At 38.7% G+C, this 20,498-nt stretch overlaps 1 protein-coding gene across 3 annotated transcripts in view; it reads left to right on the top strand.

Annotated features, from left to right (window-relative positions):
- Nucleotides 1–20,498, top strand: part of LOC105259182 (LIM domain-binding protein 2) — a 142,026-nt gene that overhangs the window by 8,020 nt on the left and 113,508 nt on the right. For all 3 annotated transcript variants that reach the window (XM_025408595.1, XM_011270951.2, XM_025408588.1), the window contains one exon: nucleotides 252–906. In XM_025408595.1, coding sequence (XP_025264380.1) covers nucleotides 252–906 — 655 coding nt within the window. The remainder of the gene's footprint in view (nucleotides 1–251; nucleotides 907–20,498) is intronic.

Genomic DNA, 20,498 nt, shown 5'->3' with positions numbered 1-20,498 from the left:
ATAATTCTTTATATATGTTTATACATGTCTATTATAATTCTTTATACATGCCATAGTGTATATTGCGATTGAATATACAGTGAAAGTGTTTTCCAATCTTGCGCAGTACAATCTTTTGTTGCTTTTTACATCTTGAGTTTTCTTTCCAATGATTTTATAAAATTGCATCGATGAATCAATATGGAATATAATATTTAGCATTTACAATGTCGATAATTTCTACAGAATTATACATGAATTGTTCTTTACAGGCTGTAGCCGCCTGAATACGCCATTGGCAGCCACCACCACGCTGGAGGATCCGGGTACGCCAGCCTCTTGGAAGGGCCCGCCGCCCGGTTCAGAGGCATCGCCCTTTACGCCCAATTCCGTCGGTCAGGGCGGTGGTCCTGGCTCGGGTCCGTACAACAGCACGGGCGGTCCATCCAGTAATGCGGGCTTCCAAGGGCCGAGTCCGTTTCCCGGCAGCGCCGGCAGTCCGGCCGGTGCACCGCCATACCAAGGCCCACCGCCTGGCTCGGCGACGCCGCAATACACCGCCTCCCCTGCACCGAGCGGCTCCTCGACCCCCGGTCCGGGACCGCCGCCCAATTCCACCGGTTTTCCGCCACCCCCGAATAACGCCGGACCGCCGTACAACGGGCCCGGGCCCAGCCCGTTCGGCTCGCCCTCTGGCGCGCCGCCGCAATTCGTCGGTCGACCCGGCTCCTCGGGACCACCGTTCGTCCCACCGGGTGCCGGTAATCCGCACTTCCCCTCGCACGGACAACCGTTTGGAGGACCGCAATACGGCATACCACCTGGAAGTCCATTCGGACCGGGAGGTCATCCTATGGCGGGACCCATGGGTCCGGGGCATCCAGCGATAATGGGACCTGGCGGACCTGTCGATAGATTGGATCAGGGGTGAGTTTTCGCTCCAATATTACTCCTCGCACGTTTTTAATCCACGAAGCGAGTAATTGCTCTATATCGATATCCGACCGATGTAAATTAATTGCCACGATCAAATACGTAATATTGCGGTACATAATGTTTGTAGAGAAGATATTTGCGTTTTTCTCTACATAATCGTCGGCAACGGTTTCATAGATATCGATATATAGAATCCTTACTCGCCTTTACTTTGCATGTACAGTTTATGTTTGGATAACCGATGATCGCACGACTCGCGCGTTTATAGATCGAAGCAAACAATTAAGTTGGACCAAGAACAATAACGTGTAAATATTGCTTCTACCGTGCATGCGAATGCGATAAAGTCCGTTATAAATATTCGCGGACGCGTTACATATATTATTTTCAATTAAGACACATTTTCTAATTATATAGAAAACTTTGGAAAGATTTTATGCACCGAGAAATGGAGCGCGATTTGTTGAGAGAAAGTTGCACGCAGCAACGGTTACACTAATGATTATTAATCGCAGTGAAAGTTACCATTATTCTGATTTGCAGTAATTTTGGGTTAGAGAATGTAAACTGTTTAGGAAATATCAACGTTAAACTTTGCAATCTATATTTTATCGTGGTAAATCAACGCAAATGCATATTTTTGCATTCGCGATACATTTACTGGAAAAATCTATTTTACATATCATATTTGTAAATCACATCTGTAAATCTTGCGTAAATAATAATTTGTAAAAAAATGAAGATGCGAAAAACATTTAATAATATAATAGCGTGAGCCTTAACACAGGAACAATATTGTATAATGATGTATCATTTTTATATCTTCAGATTTAAATTACAGATTATTATTTATTACTTTTTTAAATACATGGTTAATTTTTCTAAACATATTAAATTTTTTTTTAATTCTCAAAATAGAGAAAATTGACGCGTGAAAAACGAAACAAATTATTAATCTAAAAATATATATGTAAAAGTGTCTGAAAACTTGATATATGTTTAAACTTTGATACATACAAGATATGTATCCTCGCGCATAATTGAAAAATATAATCGAGAAGGAATTCAAATTTAATCGATATATTTATCGAAAAGTCCGGTAGAAATTTTGTGCGTCTTGCGTTATAAAACTGATTCTAGGTATAGATACACCGTCGTCTTTAAAAAAAAAAATAAAGCGAAGATAAAATAATGGCTCGACAATGACACGCGAGGTAAGAGAGAATAGCGTGCACTTATATCGCTTATGTCGCTGTGTGTTGACATTCCTAGATAACGTGGTTCACAGGTAGCTGGGTTATTTATTGCTCGTTTTCCGGTCGGTCCGCATTCTTACCGATAGTTGTGCTCGAGCAGGCTCGCACGTTTACCCTTATCCCTTCGGGATCCATCTTAATCGTTCGCAACGAGTCGTTGTTGTTGCCGTCGTCGTTCGTGCGCTCCTATGCTCGACTAACTTATCACGCACTTTGCGAATCGTCGGTTCACAAATCGCCATAGAAGCCCGAGCGACTAGGCGCGCGCGCGCGCGCGCGCACGCATACACGGGGGGAACATACGCGGGGTTGCTCGCTCGAACGGCAGAAACCAGTTTTTCGAATAGTTTTGTAACAAGCGTCTGGGACTGTTACGCGACCCGGTTCGATCGGCCGAATGAGGCGGAACGTATTATTCGAAATTTTCACGATGCGCGCGATGAAACCGGAATGCGAGATGGATCGGTGAAAAAAATCCGTTACGAGTCTAATAGCTATCAGTACACATATACATGCGTTGTATCGGGCTAATACCGTGCTATAAATCGGGGTGATTTTTAGGCACGAACACGTTCCGTGGAAACGTGGTCGCGATGTACGGATTCGCTCGCGATACCCGCCTAACACGCGCGACACGCACGTTCATGTGTGTATTTCGCGCGCGTATGCGCGTCGCACGTGTCCGCAGGTGCACAAGGTGTGGGTGCGAACGCGCGGCGTGAGGGATATTCTAAATTCCGGCAAACCACCGAACCGATTGCGTCAAACATGCGGACGGTGATGCGCGAGTAACGTTAAAGGAACGCGACTTTTCGCGTTTCCTTGCGTCGCGAAAATCGTAAACAGTCGGCGAAAATTGTGCCCGAGAAACGTCAAATTTATATACATTTATATCCCGACGCATTCAATGTAATAACGAATAATCCAATGTTTTGAAAAATCTTTACATTTTAATGGCGAATTTTGAGGAGAACTCGGAATCACTTATTATGGAAACTTTACGTCGAAAGTTGAAGAATTGCGCATAAAATTTTAAAAGTATAAATGTATCAAAGTTTTGTTCTTTGATTCTATCTAAAGTTTCGTAGAATAAAACTTGATATTTACTTGATAATCAAAAAAACTTGAGCATTTGCGTTATTACTTGAAAAAGAAGTTGGCTTGACATTTAAAAGAGTAAAATAGTCGTGAAATAGTATATTGATACGTAACATTTTATAACCTTTGACATTTTATGAATATATTCATAAAATATATTCATAAAATGTGTGCGTGCTTTAATATATTCGATAACGATACTCGATATCGGCGCACTCCGAAAATGTAGCTCAACTTTGAGGGATCGTGTTCGGTAGTACATCGATGAAGAATGCGAGGGAAGTAGAACAACATCATTAGCGAACGATGCTATAAGCTCTCCTCTATTTTCCCGAGAGGGTTGAAACGAGGTGAGCCGCGAATAAACGTAACTTAAAAAGGAAGTTTTGCTAGCGAAGGCGCGTCACGTGGGTGGTGCACGCATTCATTTCCCGTGGCCTTCCAACGGCACACACATTTGACTCTCTCGTAATATTAATTTACTAAATTAATATTACGAGAGTCAAATGCCGTTTGTTCTTTCCGGACTAAAATGTACTCGAAATGATCTGCCAATCTTTTGATATAAATTAATATTCCGTGGTACTATTATCGCGTCGCGAGATAAATAATTCTCTCGTGTATCGAATAAAATTTTTGCAACGAAAATTATCGATTCTTTTTTCAACGGACGTTGAGCAGAAAGGAAAGGTGCGTTTGATAAACGCGAAATTTATTAAGCTAATTAATTAAGAAAATATTTCTTTCGAAATAATTTTGCCGATTTCATAATTTTGCAACGATTGCTCAAATTTATAACTGATTTTATTTGTGGCTTTCTAGTCGTTCAAATTGGCGATAACGATGTAAAATTGATTTAATAGCGTACAGTAATAATGTGAATTATCAGAATTTTGTTTTTCTAAGAGTGAAAATTAACGCATTAAGGAACATCGACATTGGCGCACTAAATGAAAGAATTTATTATAGCACCTCGCGGTGCATAGGACTCTGAATATTCGAATATTATTCGAATAACGATTAACGAATAATGCTAAACTATACGGGATTAATCAGCTCCAACGGGTTAATCAGCTCCACTGCATCTCGGAGACACGCTAGATTGCCTTTAATCATTCTAATTAGCGATATATGCGAAGATTATAAAGTAGTCGAGATGATGGCGCGGCGACGCGCTATTGCAAAAAACGTATCAAACTGAAACGACAAAGTCGAGCGATTCAGTCTCGCTAACATGAATTTTAATTCCTGTCCACTCTTAATTAACTTACATAAATTATATGGTAACCCTATATAATTTTGTGGACGTTGAATAATCGTCCACCTGTCACAACTTAAGTTAACCCTTTCCTCCTTATCCCTCTTCTTTGCGAGAGAGCGTACACACGCACTTGGTCGGAAAGGAATGGAGAAATTGCAGTAAGATAAATTAGCCGGGATAAAATGCGTTTCTCCCTCTTCTTTCCCCCCCCCCCTCCTTAAGTATCTCCGGCGTATTGTCCGAGGACGAAACAAAATAAGTATACGTGAAGTTTTGGCATGGATTGTACAGCGCGAGGTGACGCGGACTTTTGTACAGTGTTGTACGCGACCTACCTCCCTTCCCCTTCTCTACTCTCCCCCCCTTCCACCCTAAACCCTCCTAGCTACCCCGTGTTACGGAGGGTGGGTCGGGGTATGAAGGAGGCGAACGGGGAGGGGGAGGGGAGGAAGAGAGGGGAAAAGAGTGAACGGAGGTTCTCATATTTCCAGTGTTTTAATTTTTCACGATATCTCTCCGCACTGTTGTCTGCAAATTATTTGTCATTCTCCGTTGTACGCTGTTCGCCTTTTAGCACGCTCGGGTGCCGTTCTTTTGTTGATTCCTTCAGAGAAACGAGATGCACAGCGGACGAAGGACTCTCGATTGTCGTGACGTGACGCTCGGATCGATAGTTAGAGCGTGTTAAAGGTAGCACAAAAGTTACAGCAATTTCACAAATCTCGCGAAAACGCTCCCTTTTTCCGCCTCGCTGTATCTTTTTTTTTTTTACGGCGTGTAAAACGGAGGAAAAAATTATATATCCTTTATTGCGCTACCGAATAACATTATCGCGAAAGAGGAATTCTTACAATAATTATGCGATGATATATTATATTACAATCGTTCTATATTCATTTTTTTAATACGAACAAAATGTAGAGAAAATCACGAAATATGTAATGTATTACTAAAAATTGATATTATAATACGACTAGTCATTATAACGATATTATATCAGGAACAATGTAATAATATAACAAATTACTAGATCCTTATTCTCTAAATATCTTAGATAATTTGTATTTTTCTTCGTTGTCAAATTTCTGTCTAATTGTAATTATATTAATTATTATATGAAAGAAGTTGAAAATCAGCACTGTTGCAATATTCGTACCAAAAAGTTCTCGGTATCAGGTAGAGAATAGGTGAAGGATTATTTTTCTACAAGATATTTATTGAGAACCACTTGAGTTTCCTTCTCCTTTTTACTCTTCCTTTGGTGATAGAAAAAGAGAGAGAGAGAGAAAGAGAGAAAGAAGGAGAGACAGAAAGGACCAGCGCGACGGCAGGAGGAGGCGTTGGTTGGTTGGTTGGTTGGTTGGTCGGTCGGTCGGTCTGTCGGTCGGACCCTCGGTCTCGGGCCGAGGCAGCTCTCGCTCATGCATCCGCCACCGCCGTTTACACTTTCGCGTGCAAAGGGATACCTCGGAACGTCGCGGGGATCTCCGGCAAGCGAGCGTTTCGTTACCGTTTCGTTTGTCTCAGGTCGTGGTCGAGCGGTTCCACGCCGTTACTTTCGCCGCATTTCACAAAACGATGAGCAAAAATTCAAATTGCTCCGTAAAGCGATCCCCCCCCCGCTCTCTCTCTCATTTTCTCTTTCTCCCTTGATCTTTTGCAGAAAATGCAATACGAGACACGAGTCCTCTCTTATCGAGTTATTATCAGTCGTTGCTGCGATATGTAAATATTTTTCATGTTTGGATAGATGTAATTTACGACCGGAGAAACATTCACCCGCGACATGTTTATCGCGCAAAATTAATTTTTCAAGAGATTCACGCAAAGATAACTCCCTGATGGATTCCTATTCGTAATCTTTGATATTTTAATGTAAGATTCTAGGGGGACTGTGATTTGAAGTGGATCTCTCTGACAAGACGAGTCGAACTTGTGTTCGTGTTCTACAGAAAAATCCGATAATGTTGCTTTGTGAAAAAATATAATATCAATATTTTTGCGTATAACTGGACATTATTATTCGATTTTATCGTTATATAAGATAAAATGAAAAATATTGACAAGATAAGAAATAAGAATAACACTTGCAAAAATTAATGAGATATCTATCATTATCAAAACACACTTGTCCGTATTATAAAGTAATCTAATTTTCAGTACGATTTATCGCATCACTAAAAGTGATATATAAGTAATAAAATGTTTCGATATGTCGCGTGGTGATGTTTTTGATACTACTATCATTAATATTACTATAATGTCGCAGAGATACAGCTGCATAGAAAATGCATATAAGTTGCATTGCACTTGGAAATGGCAACGAGGCGCCATGTATCAGACACTGTCTCGACCTGCCTTGAATTTATGGTTGATAATTTTCTCGGGCTGCAACTTGTTTCCCCTGGCTCGAATATCTCGCCCTTCTTACGCGGGTATTTCCTCGCTACCTTGGTAGCAACTTGTTTGTACTGTATTCGTATTGGTATTCGTCCGCTTACTACCAACTTCCTTCGCTGCATTGAAATCACTCCTAGCTCCCGAACTGTCGCGTTACACAGAAAGTTGATAAAGATTATCTTGTATGCATCTGAAATTGTTCAAACAACACGTATAGTATTCGAATTACTAGAGTCGAGTAATTTCGGATGGGATAAAGATAGGTTTTTTAAAATAATAACGTGTAACATTACTTATTAATATCGCGCGCGCACGCATCTAGAGAAATCCCTCATTTTGCTTGCAATGGCAATGCAAATTTCTACCTCCATAATTTCGCCGATGACGAATGTTTTCGCCGACTATGTAGGACGTTATCGTGAAATGCATTTCGCATGAGGGAATTCTCGCGATAGGAGCGCGCATAGCTCGCGATCGATGCATAGAAATCGTTGAGAAATGATTTATTGATTGTTCTTTAGATTCGCGTTCTCTGCGTGCATTATTAGCTGCGACGGCAGTGCGTCGAGGAAAAGAGATAGTATTGATTTTTACCGATATTTAGCCGTGGAATTATCCCTTCTCCCCCTTCCCCTTTCTCTCTCTCTCTCTCTCTCTCTCTCTCTCTCTCTCTCTTTCGCTCTTTATGGCTGCCGCCTTCCTTTCCTTTACTCCCCTCTGCCCCCTTTCTGCTTTCCCCCGGCGTTCCGCTCACCTTCCCCTCTGCTTCGCGCGTCCTGGCTCCACCGTTCCTTTCGAGCCACCCTCTACAGACAGCACCCTTCGCGTATCCCGAAGGAGAGAGAGGTTGAGTACCAGAGATAGAAAATCTGAATACCTATGACCCGGAAGGACATTTCTATGCTAAGTGCGCGTTGAGCAATGACGAAAAAACTAGGTTCCTTCCCTCGAACATAGCTCCGTAACAACAGTCATGCTACTTGCCGGAGTTTCCAACTCCCCGAAGCACTGTTGCGAAATAAATTTGTCCCGACGGGAAATTATAAATAATAAACGTAGATGTGTGTTTGTGTATACATGTAAGAGTTTTGCTTTCTTGTTTCATTACTTTAGATCCTTTTGTCGAATCGTTTGTACGATTCGGCGATATCGAGCCAAGTCTTAATAGGATTCCGATTATTTATTTAGCGCGAAAATTGATTGCTACTTGTCTCAGCAATATGTCTCAGCGTTATTTTATCATGAAGCTATTAATCTTTGATTTAAAAGCAATTTTGCGTCTTTAATCGATATCGTATCGTTTTTTGTTTTTTTTTTATACAAGATCGACATTTACCCGAAACATCAGTGCTATGTGTTAACGATAAATTATTGACTTCTTGCACCCGGGTGCATTATATCGTCACTCGGGGGATGAACCCCTTCGGGATCACCTTCCTTTTCTCTCCTTTTTTTTTGTTGCCCCTGGCGACCTCTGCCAACCCCGATGAGGAACTCAGCGAAGTGGATACTCCATGGATATAGAAGCTCTACTACGGTATTCCCCTAATCGGCGCTAGTGTACGAGCGTAGGTAGCTCAGTTGCAAAGGGGGAAGAATATAGGAGGAATCCTAATTTATAGGACTAAAGGCGAGAGAGAGGCAAGTGGCACCGGTCGGAATCGGAGAGTGAGGGATAGGGGAAAAGAAGAGGAGCGCCTCTTACTAAAATTCAAAAGTTCTTCGCCAGAGTTTACGATGCCGTCTAGCCGGCGCGTCGCTGAAATTCTCCGTCTCCGTCGTTTCCTCTGTCTGCTACCCTGCTCTCCCCTTCCCCCGTCATCCCTGTCTTGTTTCCCATGTCCTTCATAAATGTTCCTTTCGTTTTTTCCGTTTATATACACGCATGTATATGACTACGTAGTGAATCTTTTAATTTGATGCATCTCTCATTCAACGTCTCAAAACGAATCGCTCGAGTTTAGAAGCGAATGTTTGTAATGAAAAGCACAGATTTTTTTCCACTTTGGTTGGGAAGCTTTATTTACAGGAATTGGAAAAATGTCGACCGCTTTGTCGCGTTTACATGGTCACGATTTATCGCGGAAATTTCGCGCGCAAAACTTGCGGCTCTCGTCGAGGTCTGCGGCAATTTTCAAAAACACGTTTCAATTCATTTGTTGTATTTCGAGGGACGCCGTATTTCGCAATAGTGCGCGGTTTTGGTTTTGTTTCCGAAGCTATAATATTTCAACTGTTCAAAGCTGCCAGTTTCGCCCAATGACATATTTACACAGGTCAAGCATTCCTTCTAAGGGATAAAATCGTAAATAAACAATTGGGAGAAAGATACTTAATTCAGTACCTTTTTCACTTTACACTGTACAGCAATATTTTCTTGTTATAAAATAGAGTGATAAAAGTACTGAGGGAGAAACCTATTTCTTTCAGTTTAAAATTGCCAATTTTCTATTTTATCCTGTATTATGATAAAAAGTAGTTTCTTAATTTATATGTATAATAGCAAGAATTTTAGGATAGTCGAAAAATTCAAATACTTCGGATTTTGAGTTTTAATTTAATTTTGAATTTTAAAGTTTTCGATATTTAGTTATTTAAATTGTTAACTGTAATCGCGCGTATTTAAGCAGTTGAAAATTCAGATCTATATATTTATTAAATTAGAAGAATTATAAGTTAAAGAAATTTAATTTTATACATTGCTCGCTGTTACGCTGTCAATTACTTTAACGCTTTTTTTTTCTAAAAAAGAGATTAATCGCTTTATTTGAAAATTAAAAAACCAAAGGCGTGTAGAGCATGCACATTTGTATATATGTCGAGCATTCTTTGTACATCTTAAAGAAAATTAACAGATGCTGACGCCAATCTGTCTCGAAAAGCCTCGTTAAAACGACCGCGAAAAGAGTAGAAGCCATCGTAATTTATTGTTTATTATAAAATGTTTTATTTCCGAAGATCTCTCTCTCTAAATTTTTTCCGCGATGCAATGATACGTTAAAGGTCTAATTAACGATTTATATTTCCGTATGTTAGATATGATGCATGATTAAAATTACGCAAAAAAATTGTGATAATAATATACCTTCTTTTGATAAGAGTAAGAAAAAAATGGTTTTCTTAATAATACAGAAAATGATGAAAAGAAAATGTTCATTACACATTTTAATAGCGAAAATGGTGAAAGAAGAAAAGATAACGTTCATTATATCGCTATTTCCATTTAAATATATTTGAATTTGAAATAGCATGTGTTATATTTATACACACATACATTTAAAGAATAATTAAAAAACAATTCAATCACTTCAATTTTAACCACATAAAGAGAGAGAGAGAATAATTCGTAATTCATAATATTTATAATTGATCATTTTGTGTAGAGAAAATCTCATTTTTTTAAATACTTTACAAGTATATGCTAATTAAAAATAAATTATTATTAACATCTCCTTTTTACTTTCTTTATCATTTGATGTGAATTTTATTCAATCAAATCTTACTTTTTTTTTTTTTTTGGCTCTTTTACTTTCAAAACAAGATTTCACGATTGATTCTAATCAAATCATAATGTCAATATGTCAAAAAGTGATCGGCCACATCGTGATATCTATAATATACGTCTATAATCATACTCATATCAAAATAGATTCTCCTATCTTTCCCCCTTATATCGGTCGAGGCATGAGTTACACTTTGCGCAACTCCGCGCACAATCAGACATCTAGTCACGCACGAATTGTCCCCCGGTTCTTGGAGCACGCGGATGCTGCGCCCAAGCTTCTTACTTCCGCACGCGGTACATTAAGGTATCTCGCTGTGCGACATGTGTATCTCGTTACGTCCGTTATCTTCTAGGTATTCGTATGATAAAAACTTACGCATACCTGAATTGCGTTTCTTTTTCAATCGTTTATTCCGATCCATTTATTCCATAAGAACATTTTTTTTCGTTATAATTGAAAGGAAATGTCAAGTACGCATTGTAACAAGTGCAAACGGCTTACATCTTTATCATTTTTATATGCAAACTTTTTCATCGCTGGAACTTTTTTGTTGTGTCTAGCGATTTCTATCTTATTGTGTATTAAATATTTTTTCAGTTATTAATTTATGTAAAAAAAATTTCTTTACGTTTAATTATTATCGATAAGGGACATGCCAGCATGGATATAGAATAGAGAAACCGATGATAATAATGGACATATACTAAATATTAAATAATAATGAGAAAAACTAATGATATAATTATAAATTATTAATATATCTAAGTAATGTGCGCTTTCCTTCCACTGTAATTTTCTAGTGCGATTTGTTCCGGTAACTCTGAAAAAAATGCAGGCTACTCGCTTTAATTGCCGCGCCTTTCACGAGAAATTACTCGCTCGCTTAAAAATTTCCCCATTCTATCTGATAATTCGTAATATACAGCACAGATTGTGGGTGACTGCAATCAAGTATCAAGTATGCAATAGTCATTTTTTCGAAATTTTCTTATCGATTGTCACAATCTTTAATAATTTGTTATCGTATTAAGAAAGACGAATTGTAATAGCTGAAAACTTTCACGTAAAGGATTTTACGATGCAATGTCTTCGTAACATATGCCAATTGTTGTCTATATCTCTATATCTTTAAAGTTTCTATCAATTTTTACTCTTGAAGATTTTCTTTTTAATTGGCAATTGTACATTGAATTTGTTGGCGCGTGACAATAATATGCATCGAATCCGTGAATATAACAAGTTGTGATTTTTCTACCATTAATTTGTTTTTATTTTTTATTTATACTTTTATTACAACAAGAAGAAATAAATTCATTGATGAGTTCGGAATTGACAAATTTAGAAATACAATCATAAAAAATGAAAAAAATAACGAGTAAGTTTTTTAATTAATGACTATATCGCTTAATTCGAGAAAAAGCAAGATTTTTAATGTTTTGAACGAAAAATGTTCAGTTAGATACTTTGATGGGGAAAATATGTTTGTCTGACAAAAATTTACGACAAAGAGATTTTACTTTTAGATAAAAAAATGTCATATTTTTTTCCTTCTTGCGGAAGGAACGGATATGTGTGAAGAAATTATCTTAATAGTTTTTCATATGACGCAAATATGATAGTGTTTGTGCTAATTGCGTGTCAGATCGGTCGAGGGGATGATCTCGAGGGAGAAAGAGAACAGATGGGAGTAAACGACAATGACAAACGCGTTTCCTGCGTGATTCAAAAATCAAAAAGTTTACGTGGAAACTCGCACGCATCCCTCTTTATACGCGAACCTTCGTTATAGCTTTTTGCGACTCACATTATATGTATTTAAGAACAGCGCTTAATGAATTGTTATGCACGTTTCATCGGTTTTCCAATTCTTCGAACATCTCCGATTCGCGAGGCTTTCTGATTCTGTTCATCGAGTGCCCGTAGGTCTCCCTCTTCCGACGAATGCGACGTGAGCCATTAGCGCAGGTCACGACGTTATTAAAGACAATGAAGCAAACTTTATACGAGCGGGGGTACGGGGCCAATTACTTGGCAATTAGTCGAGCGAGCAACAAGTGAGCATCGCCACAGACCTCTCTCTCTCTCTCTCTCTTTCTTCGTCTTGCGTCTCCTTCTCCTTCACCTTCATCTTCTCGGCTCACCTTCTCCGTTCCTTTCTCCACCGTGTGAATCGACATAGCCTTCCTCAAGATAGGTCGCGAAATATGCGGGAAAACGTATTTTTCGATTGTCGATCGATTCGTTCCACTTTGATGTTGCCCTCTATTAGAGAGAGAGAGTTCCACACTACATCTTTTTACCTATTATTTAACATATAAAATTATTTTCAAAATCTTTCCATTGGTAATAATTAAATATAGTTTGTAGACTACAAACATAATCATTTAAGGCAAATTATCATTTAATATTTACGAATAGTTTGAAATGTTTTCCTACATCTTATAATTTACCGAAATATTTGATAGAAAATGTTCAGCATTAAAATGCATTTATGCTGATATTACTTAAAAGGAGTTTAATCGAGGGCATACTTTTCTTTCCTCATCCAACAATAACGCACCTTGGAAAGTCGGGGTATAAATAAAGCGGGGTCACGGTCCTTTTCGCTGAGCAAGAGGGTTGTCCGCGCAGCGGCGACTCAGGCCGAGGACGCATAATTCTAATTATAATTTTTAGCAGGTCGCACCTATACTCGTCCTACGTGGTGCTTGACGAGGTGGCCAAGCGCGGGCGAGAGCCACCTCGGTACAGGAAGTTTACTCTCGCGCGCTTTGCGCGATTTTTGACCCACACTCCGACTCTACCGTGTTATGTACACCCTTGAGCATTCAGATACGTAGACACCAGGGAAGAGGGGTGGCAAAGGGTTATGGGTACATTCCGACTCAGAAGTCGACGCGTCTTTTGTAGATAGTTGTGTAATTTAGAGCCAAATTTGGAAAATACCTTTTGGCCTATTACACTTTTAGAAAAACTTGTCAGAATTTTATTTTATTTTCCGCGTTTTTTTCAGAAGCAATATTTATCATTAATACAACAAATATTTATCATTCTACGTATGTTTTCCGCGTACTTTTTGCTCTATGAATTTTCTCTCTACAATTAAACACTATTCGATGATTTGGAAAATTCTATCGAGTTCCTTTTATCCCTTCTCGAATTTTTAAATTTGAGACTACATGTCTAAAAATTGCTTCTTGGCCGAGAAGGTAAAATGGGATGTTTTAATAAATGATTAAAACGAAAAAAGTAAAACTTTTTTTTTCTGTAAACGAATAAGAATTCAAAGAAAATATAGATTGTTGAATCATTAAATTCCGTATGTTACATGGGCGGTAATTGTAATTGCGTATGGGTAGATATATAACGATTGTTTTAATACCATTACCATTAATTACAGATATAACGAATTTATATATATTACGATACACGTATTATATATTATATTATATACGCATATACTATATATGCATATATATATATATATATATATATATATATATATATTTATGAAGGTTAAAATTGCTAAATCGAAGAACGCCATTGCGTAATAATCATCGAGTGGATTCAGTTCGTCACATTCCAATCACATATCTACCGGAAAAGGCCAGAATCCGAAACGTACGAGCGTATGTGCGTGCATACGCCGCAGTTAAACCGCTGAACCGATCGCCGGGAAAATTGGCCGAAAAATTCAGAATCGAATACGGGCGTGATACGCGGATTTACGGATTGCCACATTGTGGATCTCGCGACCGAATCCCCGCGAGTTGAATTTTCGCCCGAAAATAGTCGCTACTCTCGACGGATCTCCCGCGGAGATCGCAAAAAATTCGCGAATAAAATTTCGCTATCTCAAAAAGCGGCGGGAAATTTCGCATTTAATTATTTCGAGCGAACCAATTTACGAAGCGGAAGCCCGCATATTTATTGTACAGTCCGCGACAAAATCCGGAAGTCGTTGCCCGACGCTGCTTTGTGCGATAAAAAAGATTCTTACGGCGCGATCGCTCCGGTTACTCCCGATGCGCGTGTTGCAACCAAGATTGATAGGCTCGCGAGATTGTCAAGGCTCGACGGATATATCCCTCTTTGTCGGAAATCTTTTCGCATCTCGAATGTACTTGTTGACGCGACCTCGATCGTGGGAAGGGGACGATGACATTGATCATATCTCGACGCATCGATGCAGAAGTCCACCCTGCAACTTTTGCATCGCGCTGTACTCGGTGTAACCCCTCCCCCCTACCCACCCTCCAGGGGGTGGTGGGCGGCAGGATGGGGCTGCGGCGGGCGTTTTTCAAATAATTACATCGGGCTGCGGTGGTGGTGGGTCGCCATGGCAACCGCAGTGCCTTCAGCATCCTACGACTGAAGGCAACCGAGCGACCGAGCGGCGCAACCCGGTTCTCTCTTGCTGCGGACTTTGGAATCCGGATGCGCGCGCGCGCGCGCGCGGACCGGTCGGAAACGGTTTTCCGCGGACATCGGCGGTGCGTTTGCACTGCCGTTGATGGAATTGAATAAACAACTACGGATTAGTAATCCGCGAATGTATTTTCCGCGTTGCTTTTTTTGCGGACGCACCCTAATAAAATACTTCCTCTCCTCTGATTATTTCATTTTACGGTAATATTTGTCAAGTATTTCTTGTTTAATTAATTATTCATAGGTAGACAAGTGAATATATGTTCAACTTTTATATTTGCATCTCTCTCTCTCTCTCTCTCTCTCTCTCTCTCTCTCTCTCTCTCTCTCTCTCTCTCTCTCTCTCTCTCTCTCTCTGCCTCTCTTTCTCTCTCTATAATCTTTTATTATCAATTTTAAAGTTCAATAGAATATAATAATGATTGCATAAGTTTATTTTTCATAGATTCTTCATTCGTGGACTATATTTGTAATATTGACATTAACGATACATATATTTGAGAGTTATTTGTAAATTTGGAGTTATTCTCTCTCGGCAACAAATCGATTCGTTTGTCGCAACTTGTCAATTACTAATAAATTAAATATTTCAGTAATTAAGTATATCAAATTAAATTTTTGTTGGTACTAAAATATATATTTAATTTTTTTCTTTCTATTAAATTTTAAAATTACCAATATGTAATTAAGTTGAAAATCATCACCATCTTTTTCTTTCAGCTAAAATTTTTGCTGTGTCATACGTTAAGAGACGTATATTATACAAATGTTATAGTAGTTTTTTTTATATAAAGACAGCCTTTACGTAATTTTTAAAATATTACAGGATTTTATTCACACATGTCAGCAATTCGAAAATTGAAATCGTAATAATTTAATTTGTATAAATCATAAATATGCGAAAATAATTATTGCAATGTTAAATTGATAAAATTTGAATAAAATTTGATTTAAAATAAAATTTATGTTATTTATAAATTTAGCGAGAAAAATTTCCAAACAATTTTTCCGTTGTATATTTTACCAAGTGTATCGTATGATCTTTGACGAATCGTTCTTACATCTTCCAATGCGATACAGAATATATTTGGGACTTTGATACATAATACGGCCTTGACTTCCTCGTGAGGTTTGCCAGACCACTTCACGTATACGCAACTCGTTCCAACGCGATATAGCTTCGTGGCTATTTCGCGATCATAAATACTAAACGCGGCTGACTCACAGAGGCAATGTATTGTACGAAGATAACTTTTATCTAATAGATAACTGAAATTGGGTCATGCGAAAACTATGGTAGACCGACGTGCAGATTTTTTTCAAAATAGAATTATCGTGTCCGAGGAAATATCTAGTGTGAGAAAAATGTAAATGTATTTTTCTATATATCTTAAATAAGTGAAACAGTATATATATGATGGAAACATAATATTGTCACAATTTTATAGTTGATGTCTTTTTCAATAAAATATTTTTTCGTTCTGGATTTTTTCGTTTTTTTTCTGGATTATTTAAAAATATGTATACTAGTATACTATGTACATAACACACGATGCGTTGTTTCATTTTTAGCTGACACGTTTACGAACGCTTTTGGGCATATTTTCTAAGAAAGAGAAAATTAGGGCTTGCTTTATTTGTAGCTTAATATAAACCAGTTGAAATGTTGGAAAGATTTTACGCTACGTCAGCGTTACGAATGTTAGTCATGACGTCATCTTCTCCTTCCTTCGATGGTTCACTCGACCTATTACGTACCTACACACCTAACTTAACGTGCTATGGGTCAAGCGGTAGTCGGGTGAGCTTCGACAAAGAGAAAAGTAGATAAGAGAAAGACGGAGGGACAGAGAGAAGGAAAGAAAAAAGGACAAAGAAAAGAGCAGAATGAAAAACAAACGACAACGTTGAGATAAGAACGGAGAAAAAAGAGAAAAGTATAGAAGAAGCAATCTAGAAAAAGATAGACTGCTGTCCAAGAAACTGCAAAGATGCGATAGATAGAAAAGAAATAGGAAAGAGAAAAAAAGAATAGACCAAAGTAAGGGAGAGAAAGAGAGAGTGATAGAGAGGAAGAGAGAGGGAGGGAGAGGTAGGCCGAGAGGAGTGGGGTCAGTTCGTGACCCGACCACCTGTGGAAGCAGCCGGTAGCTACTTCTTGTTTGCCGTTTGCGCATACCTCTACCTACCACTTATACGTAGTACGTATTACGTAGGCGAACCGCCAACCGATGACCGCGGTCACGGCTACCTCCGAAATTACGTTCTTGGTTCCCTCTGAATCCGCGCCTCGCGCTGTAATCCTGACGAGACACCGCGGTATTCGGCGCATTGGGCAGCTTAGGTGTTATACCCGCATAGATAACGTAACATTCTCCCGATATTCAATTTTCACAAAATATAATTTATCAGCGATTGTTACCTTTCATTAATCTCAACAGCGCGAAATTGATGTAGCATTATTATTGTACATAGTATCGTTTATGATATGTGTTGCAGTTGAGACTCGAATTTATTTTATATATATATATATTTTTAAAATGTTTAAAAAATATTTAATATTAAAATTTTTTAAAAATATTTAATATTAATATTTTCCCATCACAGTCGAAGAGAACTGAATAGAGCGTTATTTTAAGGAAAACCACACAAAAAAATGAAAAAGAAGACGTATAATTGACAATTTTATATTTATCGATGCGCGCGCGATTTAATTTTATACGCATTGAAATCTAAAACACAACATGGTATTACGTTTTATCGCAAAAAGCTAATTCCACCCTGCGATTACTCATAACAATAATTTAGGGGATCACTCGTTCCACGTTAAATAAATGTATTATTTACACCGAGAGGATCGAGAGATCCAACGTGCGAACTCACGCGACGATGGCGATCAGATAACGTCGGGCGTGCACCTTTGCATCTCGTCGTGCCGACAAAATTAGCCGCGTGCCCGAATACAACACACTCTCGCTGGTATCGCCATAGGTGTAATGTAGTCACCGCCGCTTAATAGTACTACGGCCATTCATGCGGCAGGCGCACCATGCTGCTGGCTTAGCACTCTATTAATCACGGATTATTATTCACGCGACCGCGCGGCGCTTTTAGCGTCGTTGATTAGCTTTTAGCGACGCATACTTTCGTCGCTTTCTCTCCCACGCGCTTTCCTTTTCTCCTTCTCGCTATGACCGCCCTTCTTCTTTCGCTCCTTCCCTTTTCTCCTCCCTCGTGTCCCCGAAAACCAGATCGCTAATTCTTTCCGGTTTCTATCCCGGTCGCGCCTCATTAATCGGCACGTGGATAGAGGCACGAGATCGAGCGGCGGGCTTGTCGCAGTAAAAAAGACCGGCGACATAAAAGCGACAACGCATTACGTTGGCGCAGGTCCGCTTAATTGGTTCCACAGCGGTATTAATCGCGCGACATTGTCGGGTATAATGGCTGAAATTAATAAGGAAAAACGTTTGCTTTCCTGTCTTGCCTCGGGAATGTTTTCTTCCGCGTGAGAAACCCGTTGGGCGAACGCGAAAAAATGGAGCACGAGTCGCGGACAAAGGCTGCGACGAGAATTAAGTTTGATTGCGGCCACACGTGTTTGCTAATTTGACATTTCCTTCATCGTGCTGGATACGTATGCCTCGTAGAATTAGGATGAATTAGAATATGTATTTAGATTCCGCGGCAACATTACGTTTTATTTATACATGGTATTATACGTGATATGCAAGCATTAATGTAGAACATTTTGCCAAATGGTTTCTCCGAACATGACATATATTATTTATCTATATATATATTTTTTAAATTTGAATATATATACGACAGCTTTTTGGTTTAATCCGTTAATATATTATTTTACAGCATTCGCGTTTCATATCAAAAGTATTTACGATTTTTTACGGTATACTCTTTGATGGATGTCCAAAGTAAAACAGATTTCCGCCATTTCGAAAACATTTGGTTTATTTATATTTACATATTTATTTTTTATTTTTTGGTCATTGTTACTACCTATCGGTCATAGTATTTTCTTTTCACTTTGTAAGCCTTTGGATTTATCAAATATCACATCTTTGATTTTTTGCAGGATTATAATCTCGATTTGTTTAAAAAATTTAAATTAAAATTGATCATATTTAAATTAAAATTGATCATACCAATCGATCTATCAAAATTCAAGACGGCAAATTAACTACATATGATTAATAAACTTGTTTTTCGCATATATATTTCATTGCTCTGTAATTTATTCGAAATGTTCTTTCAATGAGTCTCGTGTATTTGTTAATTCTTAATTCGGCTAATTGGCACGGGATGTAATATTACGTAATATCGTATTTTTATCTTTCGATTACTATTCAAGACGCGCCATGTCGTACGAAACGAGCAGAGATGACAGCTTTATTTCTGGAACAACATGTAGAGTCCGCATTCTCCTCTCGGCTGAACGATCAACTTTTTGCGAAGGATTCGACGAGTGCCATTAATTATTGCGGCGACTCGTTGTCTCGCGAGTATCACTGATATTGATGTTGTTGGGCGGATATATATATATATATATATATATATATATATATATATATATATATTTGAAAAGGCCATCGACTCTCGACACGAGTAATATTAATACATTTTCGAATAAATATTTAATTTAATTATGTTACATAAAGGTTAACTAATTAAATGTTATATAAAGGAAAACCTATTTATGCAACAATTTTCGAGAACATAGCATATTATTTATAGAATTTTTTAATATTTAGATAATTAGTCACATTTAGTTGCAAAGGATATTTTTGCGCCGGGTTTGCGAAAAAAGTCACCCTTCTATTGGTCGCGAAAAATTTTCCATCACATCGCGTTTGACATTTTTGTGTTTTTTTTTTCGCTCGAGTATAGTTCCGCTATGTGACGCATTTATTTTTCGCACCTGCGCCAGCTTTTCGTACAAGCTATTTTCGTACAGCGGTCATTAATTCGCACGCTTCCGTTTCCGCGGAAGAAGGGTCTTTGTGCGCGCAAATCGCATTCGATTTCTCGCGGTTGTCGTGTCTCGTCAATCTGACAGACACGTGCATACGTACAAAACGGACGGATGCTGGCGTGTTCAGGCGCGTGCCGCTCGGTTAATTGGCGCTTAATTGGCTGTAATTAAATTAACTTGAGCAGCACGTGGATGCGGTCTCCGCAGAGATTGGTCGCGCGGGCCTAAGCAGATTCGAGCAATTAGTAAAATTGAAACACGGTCGAGTTTCGGCACCACGCGAATACGTCTCGACGTACCTGTCGTTGCATCGTCCCGTTTTTCTCTCGTCTTGAAAACTCTACTTTGTATCACGCTGCCGCGATTTCTTGCGCCGCTGTAAAAACTGGCACTTTTACACTCACCTGCGGCTACTAAACCGCGGTAAAAAAACTCGGGTTGTGCTGCTTTAATTTCTTATACATGCGTAATGGTATGCACTCGGGGAACGTACTTGACAATTTTTGTTAATTGAAATAAAAGAATGCTATACGTGTAATTTTTTAATTTAAGCATTGTTCTTTCATAAAATGTGGGCATAACTTGAAAAATGAATGTAGCACACAGAAACGGTAAAAAAAGTCATATAAACATTTATCTCGCGA

The sequence above is a fragment of the Camponotus floridanus genome, unplaced genomic scaffold (assembly GCF_003227725.1).
Source record: "Camponotus floridanus strain SB8 unplaced genomic scaffold, Cflo_v7.5 scaffold1, whole genome shotgun sequence".
Classification (NCBI taxonomy): domain Eukaryota; kingdom Metazoa; phylum Arthropoda; class Insecta; order Hymenoptera; family Formicidae; genus Camponotus; species Camponotus floridanus.
Note: the sequence above shows the minus strand (reverse complement) of the source record. Positions and strands in the feature narration are given on the sequence as shown.